At 34.4% G+C, this 13,226-nt stretch overlaps 1 protein-coding gene across 1 annotated transcript; it reads left to right on the top strand.

Annotated features, from left to right (window-relative positions):
- The first annotated feature begins 11,005 nt into the window (after nucleotides 1-11,005).
- On the top strand, nucleotides 11,006-12,836 carry LOC149419875 (uncharacterized). The gene is made up of 2 exons (XM_089637558.1): nucleotides 11,006-11,177; nucleotides 12,121-12,836. Exons 1-2 carry the CDS (start codon nucleotides 11,006-11,008, stop codon nucleotides 12,834-12,836), a joined length of 888 nt encoding a protein of 295 aa, XP_089493684.1.
- Nucleotides 12,837-13,226: the final 390 nt, after the last annotated feature.

Here is a 13,226-nt window from a genome sequence, read left to right as displayed (position 1 = left end):
TTTTAATTTGAGGATTTAATCATGAAGTTATTCAAAAAATAATATGAATACAGAATTCATGAGCACAAAACACACCTTAAATGTGTACATAAAACTATAAATATTCTTACGCAGGGGAGCATCGTGTTTCCGTGTAGCGACTGAATTACTGCCGCTGGGTCCCACAGGAACAGGAACACTGATGTCTGAAAACAAAATGATCTTAGTGGTCAAAGGAAAGAAAGAAAAGATCTGCATATTGGATAGCAAGTAACATAAAACAGATGTTTACCTTTGTAATCTTCCATGATCTTTTTGGCAGAAGGAACCACACCGCTGGTACCCGGTAAGATATTATCAAGCTCTGAAATAAACATATTTATCGGGTTAACCAAAGTTCGTGAACTAAACATATTATATTGCATGTAATTATGGTCTTTAAGACATCATACCGTCCTGGTGGAACACGGATGGGGTCTAAAAATAAATTCAATTCTTAGGTGAAATTAAGTTACACATTACATGGAACACTGAAGACAAAAAAAGGGATATTCACACCTGTATTTTCGTCATAACGGTTCCGATACTGTCTTAAATGTGGATAACTACCAATGCCGGGTAGAGACATTGGCATTTTTGTTTCTTTTGTACTTTTGTAACTTCCCTATTTTGGGTATTTATGACGAGTGGACTGTCTGTCTGTACAGCCTTTCATGCAACATAAATAAACCACTCACGCAAACAATCTGAATATGTCAGAATGACGCAACCATGACGCAAAAATGGCGTCACATCGTTTCCGGGGGAAATGGAGCGTAGCCCCTCTCTCTGTTATATGGGAGAGAGTGAGAGACTAAACCACGAAGGCTTTACATTGGATAGTCTTGTGAAGACGTCATCAAAAAACCAAAAAAGTATCGGAATTATACCCCCCTGATTCGAAATAACAGTAATATTATGTGTTGCCAGTACGAGATTTGTTATATTCCTTATAAAAAATATCTTCCTCAAGCGATATGCATAATACGGGGCTATTTGTTTCGTAAAATCAAGAGAGATTATTTTTTTTCCTTCGTGTTTCTCCAGAAGAACTCTGGTAAGGAAAGGGTTAAATGTAGCGGTCAGATAGATTTATAAAACGACAACAGAAGGTTTAAAAATAGGATTGAAATAAGTATTTAATGTGGTCCACAAAATTCACCAACATTAAACATGTCAATATTAGCCACGTTAAGAAAAATAGGTTTCTCATGAATTAGGGATGAGAAAGGTGGTTTTGCGTACATACCCATGTTGCAGTTGATGAGTTGAATAGTGTATGTTGTTCGTTTGGAAATGCGTAGGTAAAGTTGATGAGTTAAATAGTGTATGTTGTTCGTGCGAGTCAGTGGCAAAACTATGCCATCGGGGGCCTGTGGCAAATTCATTGGATGGGCCCCCCCAGTAAAAATCACAGTCGCGTTGTAATTGATTTTTTATAAATAACTTAAGAAGTTACCCAACTGCATTTCTAATATTGTGTGCATTTTTATTTTCACTAGCATATTACATATGTAGGTATAATGAAAAAACAATTTAGTCTTTACAAGATATTTATTAATAAAATTCTTTTCTCCGAGCTTTCTGTTGCGCAAAAATATCAATAACTTCATCAAAGTTTAAAGATCGGGCCATTGAATTTTCAATAGACTGACTAGCCAAGTTACTTAGCCTGTCTTGTCCTATTGAGTTTCTTAAATATGTTTTTATTAATTTTAATCACACGAATTGTAACAAATAACATTAAAGTAGTACATAACTAAGAAAGCTGCACGACATAAAATGATTCTTTATTATTAAAAAATCAGCAAGTCCTCTAATACACGAAGCCTTTTCTATTTCGTCTCTGAAGGTGGACCGAAAACTGAGAATTTCCCTGGCAAATGATTCAGATATGTCTTTTTTATATGTATCAACAAATTCTAGAGCTTTTTTTTAAGAGATCAGTGTCATTTAAATTTTACAAAGTGGCAGGTTGCAAAACACTGAAATTGGAAACAATTTCATTCATTGGAAGGAAACGCGATTGCAGTTTTCTAATGATGTCCAATACTCGATAAAATATGTTCACTTTAAACAACCTTTCCGGATCTTGGAGATGCTCATCTTCGCAAATTTCGTCAAAATGGCGTTTCACCTTCCTCTGACGGGTTTTAGAAATTTCAGGGTTGATGGACCACTTTTCTGCTACACTACTTGCTACCTGCCCGTGGCATTTTGCCAGCCCTGCCACCCTATAGTTTCACCACTGGTGCGAGTATACGTAGGTTAAGTTGACGAGTTGAATAGTGTATGTTGTTCGTGTAGGTATGCGTAGGTTTAATTGATGCGTTAAATAGTGTATTTTTTTTCTTGTGGGTATGCGTAGTTTTATGAGTTTCAGGTGTTCGAAACAGTCGAATTTAGAGTTACAGCATTTTAAATAAAATAGACTAAGATAGACGTTAAATAATATTAAGAAAAGACGAATAATACTACGTATGATTTCAAAATTTGTTAGGGTCTTATGTTGATAATTTTTTATATAAATATGGTACTCCGCTTCGGTCAGGTTATTCGACAATATGAAACACATATGCAAATGTCGTTGTGAGTTAAAAGTTGTCGTTCCAACACAAATATTGTGAACATTTTATGACACCAACTTGCGAGAGTTTGTGTTGCTTTAGCTTGTAGTATTTTCGTAATACGGTTAAAATTTTAATTACAAAATTTTTCTATTTATTGTCATGTAATATATGTTTTCTTCTTAAAGAAATTAGATATATTCTTTAAAGCCAAATCAATGAATTTTTAATGGAAACTTACCTCTGTAGTATCTTTACAATACTATGAATACAAAATAAACCTTTAAAATAAAAACAAATAATCAATTAAAAGAGTGACACCTCTTTGTTAACTACTTAAAGTAAACTGAAAAAACTTGGCACAAAAGTTTTATTTTATAGGATTTACATTATTGTCTGAAGAAAATACTCAGCTTTACAAACATGCCTTTCGAGTGAATTACCACAACCGTACCATAACAAGAGATTTTTCATTTACTGATTATATTGTTCAAACGAATAGTCTCAGTTGAAGTAGTCAATAAATCGTTGCAAATAGTTCGTTCAATGATAAGCGTTTTTAACGGAGAAATTTAATCATAATTTACGTTTATTCCTCGAGTAGGTATCATAAAATAAATGGTTAATAAAACCTCCTAGATATAAGAAATACCGTCGCATTGTTCGGATGTTCTGTCAGTTTGAAAAATTGCTTTTCCGTTTAAAATCCTCGGCTTTTGACGTAAAAAATCAACAGATTGCTAAAACAGTCTACGTGAAACACGCGCAACAGTATTAGCAGGATCAATAATTGAACCCACCCTTACTAAGGTCAACGAAGCTACACTCATGTGTATAGTTCCCCAAGAGTATTCTTTCAACACCCCTGGAACGATAACATCGAAATTAAATTTCGCAATTTAATTCCATTGAGAGTCAAAAATAAATCACTTAAAAAGCTCCAGTGAGAAGTTGGTGAAAAGATTTAAAGAATGTCTTCATTCTTTTTGTGGCAGATTGCTCGGAGTCTTCATTATTTTTTCTATTGAAGTTAAATTGCTTTCCGCGAGAGACTCTGGGAAAAAGAGGCGGAACACGAGTTTTAAACAATTTTTGTAGTGGATTTTTTAAAACTTTAAATCTGCAGAAAATTATTTGCAATCGACGCACATAAAAAAATCACAACGATTTTCCACAGAAACTTTTACATACTTTTTAAAGGTAAAGATTTTACCTTGAACGTACTTTCGTTAAAGTTTTTAGCATTCAATCGTGCAAACTTCTGTGATACTGATTCAACGGTCGATTTGATTTAAAGTTTAAATTATTTTCCGATCTTTTTGCGAAATCTTTGGGTTGTTTTGTAAAAAAACTTCTTTATCTGTTTACAAAGTTTAGAATCGTTGATATTTATTTCTCTTTCGTTTTTATCACATGATTTTGTAAATTAATTTTACCATCAATATCAGTGATTTTATCTTCACTGTCGGATGAAAATCTACTCAAACTTTATTCTAATGTTATTCCTGTTTGACATTACACATCACATTCAATAAAGATTGATGAAAATGATTCCTAAAGCAATACGGTATGGCCAACTTTTTTCACGCTAATTGAACTCTCAAACTTTGCATCCAGAGTAAATTCCTGTACCACTTTAAGCTGGGTATCGTTTAAAACTGCGTTTCGTTCATTAAATAAAAAAGTGTGCTTTAAATTATCTTTTTACAATGCTCTTCACTTACAGCTTTCTAAAAGAATTTTTCAGTGTACATTAAAATTTTTTGCCTTTTCTTACGATTAAATAACTTTTGCTCAAGAATTTAAAGTGCACGGGTTGGAGTTTTGATTCAAAGAATGTTGAAGAGTAAAATTTCGGATATACCGCTTTGTCTTTGAATACAAAGAATGGAACTTCCAGAAAATATATAAATTACACATTTTTTAGTAAAAACTAATTTCTGGAATCTTTTTACCATAACAAGGGATTTTTCAACTACTAATTATATTGGTAAAACGAGTAGTCTCAGTTGAAGAAGTCCATAAATCGTTGCAAATAGTTTGTTCAATGTTAAGCATAATTAACGGAGAAAGTTAATAATAATTTACGTGTATTGCTCTAGTAGGTACCATAAAATAAATGTTTAATAGAACTTTCTATATATAAGCTAAACAAAGCATTAACTTGAAACGGAGAGCCTCGGGCGTAGGAATCTTTTAAAAGTTAATACAGCAAGAGTCCCAATTTCCAACTGCTCACTATGGTCATAAGAGCCACTAGAACTGCGGGCATTCTAGAATCCCCAAATGGGTAATACTTAAAGTAGTGGGAGAAAGAAGGAGATGAGGAAGAGGAAAGTTGGAATGTATTAACGAGCATAAACACCAAAACAATGTGACTAACTTAGAAATTCTTTTCCTAATTAGCGCGACAGGCACGAGTGCAGTTCAAGGAGACGAGGAAGGGGTATTCCGGACTCAAATGTGAAGGTTTATTTGTACCTGACCTATGATATATTACCAAGTATATTTAATATTTATTTAAAACTTGTTGAAATCTGTAATCAGTCACTTTCAATAATTTGCAGATTTGACAAGCTCACAGATATTCGTATAGAATTTTCCCCGGGAGAAATTTGCAAACGCTTGTAAAAAAGATAATTAATTATATTGGAATTATATGGCCAGAAAGGACCGAAATAACAGAGGAGGGAAAGTAAGATGGCACATGGTTAATACAACATCTTAATGATGATCATAGACATCCACATTGATAGACTTGCCTTAACACAAAATCTGGATATCATTTCGACACACAGGAGGCAAACCATGTGACCAAATTGGTACCAGGAGGGTTCGAGAATGCTTTGAATAATCTGGAACATCCCAACCTTTCTCTTCCTTCCTCAAATCCCTTCGGCCTCTTAAAATACTCAAATTGGGGACGCCATAGTCCTACTGACTCCGGACAGTTGGGAGCAATAGATACTCTTCGAAATGAAAAGATCTTTCTCATTTAAAATAAATACGAAAACACATTATTTACGAATATATTATTATGTTGTCTTTTTTTCGTGTGAATATTCTGTACCCCGTGGTGTGTAAGGTTAAATTGTAATTTACAGAAATTTAATCATCTCTTGTGTTAACTTTTAGTTCTTTGAGAGAAATAGATGAACTCCGGTTATTGACCTCTTGATTGTGTAACTAAGCAGTCGAATTTGTTTGCTTCATCTATAAATTCCGTGGTCATAGTTGTAGTGGTACGCTACTACTTGACTCGAACGTTATTCTAGAAGTTTTCAAACAAGCTTCTTGGATTTTCTTTTATTTTTTTTAATATTTGTTTCTGTAGCAACTGGAATGTTCGAGAATTAATTTTATTTTCCACCTAGATAAGCGACAACGTGAACGAAATGGTCAGTACAGTACCAGCAACTGCAACATCGAGATCGAATTATTTCGCCTACGTGACGCGCTTCGGAACATTCTCGAACCTTCCTTTCGTAAATCATTTTGCTATATTTTCTACGTTTATTTATTGTTTTCGGATGTACAGGGTTTTCCAATAAGAGATGTCATTTTGAGTAGTCCGCTATTTCGGCAGATGTTACTTTTGAAGCTGTCATTTTTTAACATTTAACAAGTAGAAACTACACCGTTAATAAAAATGGAACCATACACGCTTCAACAACGCATTGAAATTATTAAAATTCACTTGAGTGAATCAAATGCAAACCATCTTGAGTGATGAGGCCCATTTCCACCTCGGTGGCTTCGTCAACAAGCAAAATTGTCGCATCTGGGGCTCGGAAAACCCAAGAGTTATTATTGAAAAGCCTCTCTATCCTCGACGTGTGACTGTTTGGTGCGGTTTATGATCCGGTGGAGTCAATGGACATTACTTTTTCGAAAATGAGGCTGGAGCAAAAGTTACGGTGAATGGATCGCTATCGAGAGATGATTAATGATTTTTTATGGCCGAAATTGAATGGTATTGATCTGGACAATGTTTACTTTTAACAAGACGGCGCTATGTGCCACACAAGCAACGAAGCTATTGATCTTTTACTATTGAATATAAAAATAACACCTCTTATTGGAAAACCCTGTATTATTAAAAACCGCTTCAGTCAAATTTCGTAGTTATTTATTAATAAAAAGTATACCGAACATAACTACATAGTAAAAACAGTGCATTAGTATTTCTAGATAGGTGATAAATATTTATAAGCTTTCAATTATCTTACATAATGCCCCGTATAAATATTTATTGCTTGGTAATTTACATTCTGTTGTTTACTTTGAGAACCCATTATGTGTTTGTGATAACTATTTTCATCAAATAGAGCACGATTTTCGTAAATATTCAACCAACATTGATTGGAAATTTTATATTTTTCATTCCAGTTTTCTGATAATTGTTGGGTCTGCGCTAACCCGTGAAAATCCCTTAATGCGATGATCACATGCTAAGTATTTATAAAATATTGTCTTCAGGATCATTGCTTACCAAAAAAAAGAAAACCATAAAAATTTTCCTTTCGCTATTCAGATTTAGATCTGTCAATTTTTAACATATTCATTTACATCTGTCAAAAAATATTACATAAGAAATTGTTACAGTGGGATTAAGTGGCAACAATTTAAAATAAAATTATTATGGAAAACCAATGCTAATTTACGGAGTAATTTGATAAAAGTGTTTGTTTGCTAAAATAAATCCATGATTATTCTAACATAAAATATTAAAATCTGATCTGTGCGGTGGGGTTTTAGTATATAGAATTAAAAAGGGTTACTTATTTAAGACTTACATTGCAAAGTAAATCCTGAATTGCTGCTGTCTGGCAAAGGGTGCTTGTTTAGTTACGGAATGGTATTTATCGTTTGAAGGGTGGTTGAAAAACAACTTGTCAGTGGCAAATCGCTTCAGCTTGATTGAACACAAATATTCCTCTGGATCATTTTAGAATGGCCTTGTGAAAGTTGTTCCCAAGACAAGAGCCAGTAAAAGTCTAGGATCGGACGATGTATTTGGATTCTCAAGGAATTTAAATAATATGTGATGACGAAATTATCGAACGGATTCGTCGGTCCCAAGCCAAAAGGGTGCCCACTGCTCTGGGCTGTTGAACTAGGAATGTGTTATTGTTCCGATTTGAACCATCAGGTTTTGACTGGATCGCAGGTTGGGCAACCGATGCATCCCAAGAAAATTCCAGGGTTGGCATCTGACCAATGCACAATTGCCAATCCGTAAATGCTGGAGGTGCCACACACTGAAACAATAGACATAAAATATGTAAAAGGATCCACCCACCTTGTTGCAAATCTTTTATGTAACAAAATTCACATTTCAAGTATTGAATTATTAACCTTTCAGACCTCTGGCATATTGGCCGTTACATTTGACCGCTCAAGATGCAGCCAGAAAGACGGAGAATTTGTGTGTATTGTGTGTATCCATATAAATTTGATATTTTTGAACTTATCCGAAAACTAATTACTGTTTTTGGAAGATAAAAATTTTAAAAATAGCACCTTACCTTTTTTTCGTCTAAACACTGAATTAAAATTGCTGATAAAAAAACAAATTTTATTAGACAAATGTATTACAAACATTCCGGTTACTTTACTTTGTGATATTTTTCAAAGAATTCACATAGCTTCATTTTTTTTTCGTCTTGAGGTCGGAACCTCTGATTTCATGGATTTACATTTTAACAATTAACTCTTAATTTGAAAATTTTAATTTAATTGATCACGAATAATTTTACGCATTACATTACGGAGAAATATTTCACATCACGCATATCATCACGGACAACCGAAATTAAAGGGTTGCAAAAAAATTACGCTTTCTTGGATACTATTACTTGGATACTTTTATTCTCGGATACACAGTAGGTAACTATTAGAAGTAAGCCGCAGCCAATGAACAGAAGTTTCTCAAGAATTTCCAAGAAGTGGAACTATTACTAAATTGAAAGATCATTCTACTCCTTTAGGCCAATTAATTAGATAATCTGTTCCAGAAATAATTTCGATTTTTGAAAACATTTGATGAGTTTCAGCAGAGGTGACGAAAAATAATGCTTTCTTCGGGAAAACGGATACGCCCACAACACATGTCTAGCAGGTGTTTCTCTTCAGTGCCTAGGTAAAATTTTATTTGTATTATCATATTTGAATTTCGGATCCTGAATCCAAAACTACAACTAAATATTTCATTAAATCTAATGTTTACGTTGACCACACAAGAGGCCATAAGGAAAACAATTTGCTTAACAGTCAATGTTATAATTGGGGATGCTGTGTGGAGAGTCTTTTTAAGGAAGGAAAGAAGTTCTTGGAAGGAAAAGGTATGAGGAAGGGTGGGTGGGAATCTGGGGGTCAGTGTGTCCAGGGACGGATGAATAATACATCCCACAGCGGTGCAAGGCAATGCCAATGGTTCGAAAGAGTCCATATCGGAAGATCTGATGCAAGTTAATTAAAATTTTCATATTTATTAAACAGTTATCTTGTTTTTGTTTTTAAGATTTTATTAAGCACGCTGAAAAAGTTTCGATGTTTAAAAATAATTATTTGCGAAAGTCTACACGCAGAATGAAGTTTTTCTCATAAGAACTGATTTGTCACTGAAGTGTCATTGAATTGTCAGTTAGAAACTTCCCAAAACCCTAACACATAACTTTTTTAATTTTGTACACTTTAGTTGACTATTCACTTTTTATTCATATCAGAAAATCTGCCCACTTAAGTTGAGCTTTGCATTCAAAGGCGGCTGTAGTTTAAAATTTGTTGAATAAAATATTTGTTATGTTTGGAATAAAAGTTCATTCTCATAGTTCTCAATGTACAGAAATTATTTGAAAATCTTTTGTTTCAATTGGAATGCTGATACATATTTGGAAACATTTTACGAATATGTCAACCAAGGACCATGTCAACAAGAGCATTCGTCAGCTGGTGGCAAGTGGGTTTCGATGGGTGTTCCACAATATTGGATATATTATTGTTTTTCGCATCTGGCCTCGGTCGCTTTTGGATATTTCAATAACGTAAAAGGTAGTTTTGAATGATTTTAGATCGGTTTGTATCTGAGTGGGCTATCGTCTTGGTTTCTTCCCAGGCATTGTGGGTTTAATTCCTATGCTAGTTAACTTAGTCCTCCATCGTTGCACAAACAACATTTTTCGCTAGTATTCTTTTAGTGGGAATGTTTGTGTACGCTTTTTTTCGAAATATTCATAGATACGAGTCATTGTGTTTGTTAGCGCAACTATAATCATCTCCCCTTAACATACGTTCATGCATTCCTCCACTCAATTACCTGTACCTGTCTGGTAGCGTGGTGTATCTACATATCTAAATCAATGACGTCGCTATGATTAATTATTCATCACTAGTCTGTTAAGAAAACCTGTGCAGCTTATTTCAAGTCTATTATGGAAGCTTATCCAGTGATCACCCGCATGTCCCTCAAGGCCATTAAATCGATTTGCAACAAGACGTATAACTAAGACCAAGGGTAAGTAAACACTTTCCAATTCTAACTGTTAACCAGAGCTACCCCAACAGTTATGTCAAAGATTTTTTACAGTTAACTTTAGATATAAAATACAAATTAATTCGAAGACAATATTTGCGATGCCAGGTTTTTTGTCCCTTCTACTGAAATTTCATAAAATTATTGATGTCGAGTCTATTAATCAAACAACCAATTTAAATGTTTGTTTTTTTTTCAAAAACGCTATATTATATTATTAGAAAAGTTGCTCAGAAACCAATGGAGGCCCTCTGAGGGCTAAGATGAAATTTGCGACATTATTATTATGAAATAAAATAATAACGTTGTTTATTTTCACGTTGTTTGTTCAAGCCGTTCGTTGTCGTCGTTATTATTTAAAAATATATGTCACAGCATAAAGTGATTACTTTCTGCGAATTCATTATTCTTATTGTTGCAGCCGAAAAATTATTTTTTTAATATCGAAATACGATTTTACGAAATGTGTTGTGGTGGGATTCAAACACACGTCAACGTTCTAAGTATAGAAATATAATTCAAATTTTTGCTTGTAAAGTAAGGTATTTCGATTAATTTTTAATTTAATTTTACTTACACTAAATACTTATGATTTTCTATGTCTTTGTAAATCTGACTAAGTGCTAGTTCAGACACGGCGGGAACCGCGCGGTTTGAGAATCGCGCGGGAACCGCGTGGGTCTTATTTACGCAGGTATTTATACAATCATTCAGACATAATCGCGCGGTTAGTCCAACCTCGCGATTACCGCAACTCAACCGCTAGAAAATAGAATCGTGCGGCGCCCACGCGGTTTTATTACTATGGAGATCTTCCTCAGCGTTCAGTAGCGTTGCGGGCACCGCGCGATCAACACGTCACAACGAGAGCACGCCTGAGCTAGCTATGGATCGCTTCGACACAGAGTTATTTATTGATGAAATGGAGAAAAGACCTGTAATATGGAATCTTCAGTGTGCGGATTATTCGGATAAAATTGCAAAGAACCGAGTATGGCAAGAGTTGGTGGAAATATTTGGAAATGGTGAAGACACGTTGGAAAAAAAGGCTATTTTAGGTAAGAAAAATTTATTGACATTATTATATTTTTGAATCTTGCCATGAAACACTCCCTTCGTTCACGAAGTAATGAGCGAATTTATCTCTGATATTTAAAGATGACGGTGCCCCTCTTCCTGCATGCAAGGTATTGAGACTAGTCATTGGTGCAGTATATAAAGTATCCTTATATTTTATACCATCTCTACTCCTCACATAGTTGTGTAGAACGCAACAGGCTTTTATTATGTCTTTGGCAAAGTCTATTTTCACATTTATAGGCCTATGAAAGATACGCCATTTGTTAGCCAAAATACCAAAAGTGCACTCAATGTTACGTCGGGCTCTCGATAACCTATAGTTAAAAATCCTTTTTTCATGTGATAAACATTTGCCTGCATATGGCCGCATTAAATTTTCTGATAAACCGAAGGCTTCATCTCCAACTATGACATAAGGCAGTGGTGTTGAATCTACATTAGATATTGGTTTAGGTTGTGGTATATTTAATGATTTTTCTATCAGTCGTTTATAAAATAAAGAATTTTTGAATATTGCGGAATCACTGCTTTTTGCCATAAGCCCCAATGTCAATATAAGTAAAGCAATAATTGGCATCGCAAACTGCTAAGAGCACTATAGAAAAGAAATGTTTGTAGTTATGATAGAATGATCCCGAATCGACAGGTTTTATAACTCGGATATGCTTGCCGTCTATAACACCAATGCAATTTGGAAAATTCGCATATCTCTCAAACTCTTGAGCTATTCTCTTCCGGAAATCTTCGGTTGGTTCGGCCATAACTTTATTAACCAACTTTTTCCACAACGATTTACACATTTCACGGACAATTCCTGTAATCGTAGATTTTCCAAGGCGATAGTTGTAGCTTAATTCTCCAAATGAACAACCCGTACCAAGATACCTAAAACAAGAAAATTAATAATGACATTATTTTCAGGTACAACACTCCAAAAAAAATGGAAAAACATACGGGATTGTTACAATAAAGAATACAAAAAACTGAAAACAACTCCTTCCGGTTCAGGTGCTCGTAAAGGAGCCCAATATATGTATTTTTCAAGGCTTTCTTTCCTGCAGAAGAGTGTAGACAACGATGAAACTACTAATAGTATGAATGAACAGTCAAATGTAATAATAGACGAAGACAATAATGAGACACATCAATTAAACGCCAATGCAACCGAAGCCACTGAAGTAGGTCCCCCTAAACGAAAGAAAAGAAATATACCAGAAGAACGAATAAGTGATTTAATTGAAAAAAGCATTGAGTCACGACAAAGTTTTGAAAAAGGACTTCAAGAAAATAATATTTCCAGACAAGATGACGATAAATTTTTTTGTTTATCATTATACAAAGAACTGAAAAAAGTACCAGAAAATCGACGTTTAGCGACCAAAATTGAATTGCTTCAAGTTATACAAAAAGGACAAGCTTTACCACCCTCTGTTCGCATCAGTGCTCACCAGATAATACCTAATACATCGTATTGGCAAAATCAACAGTATACAACTCCGCAAGGATATTTTACTACAAATGGATCAACTTCTGCTGTTATTCCGCCTGGGTCACCATCGCCATCATCTCAATATAGTACTGCCTCGCAGTCTTCTACAATAATAGAAAATATATGTGCTGATTTTAATGAACAATAAATAAATATCTTACCTCAAAGTTACTACGAGTTTTTCTTCTGGTGACACGCTTGCCCTCATATGTGTTTCAGAGCTCAAAATATCTTCCCTGATTAGTTTAATTAGTTCATCAAAAGATTTTATTGACATTCTTAAATAGTCAAAAAATTTCCTCTCAAACATTCTTAAATTGGGATATAGCGTTACGAATCGGCCATGTGTCAGTCGATCCCTTAATATTGGATGCACCCAATACTGCCTTTTCCTTCTTTTTTTATTTTTTTCTGGAGCAGCCACAGACACGCTAGTTCCTCTTCGACTTCCATCTTGAAACTGATCGCTAATCGCTAACTAACCGCCGATGTTTGAACAGTCAACATTTTTGCGGTTCAAACCGCACGATTTTATCAA

The sequence above is a fragment of the Hesperophylax consimilis genome, chromosome 11 (genome assembly GCF_061612785.1).
Source record: "Hesperophylax consimilis isolate HC1 chromosome 11, BYU_Hcon_1.0, whole genome shotgun sequence".
Taxonomy (NCBI): Eukaryota; Metazoa; Arthropoda; class Insecta; order Trichoptera; family Limnephilidae; genus Hesperophylax; species Hesperophylax consimilis.
This window is presented reverse-complemented; position numbering and strand designations above follow the sequence as displayed.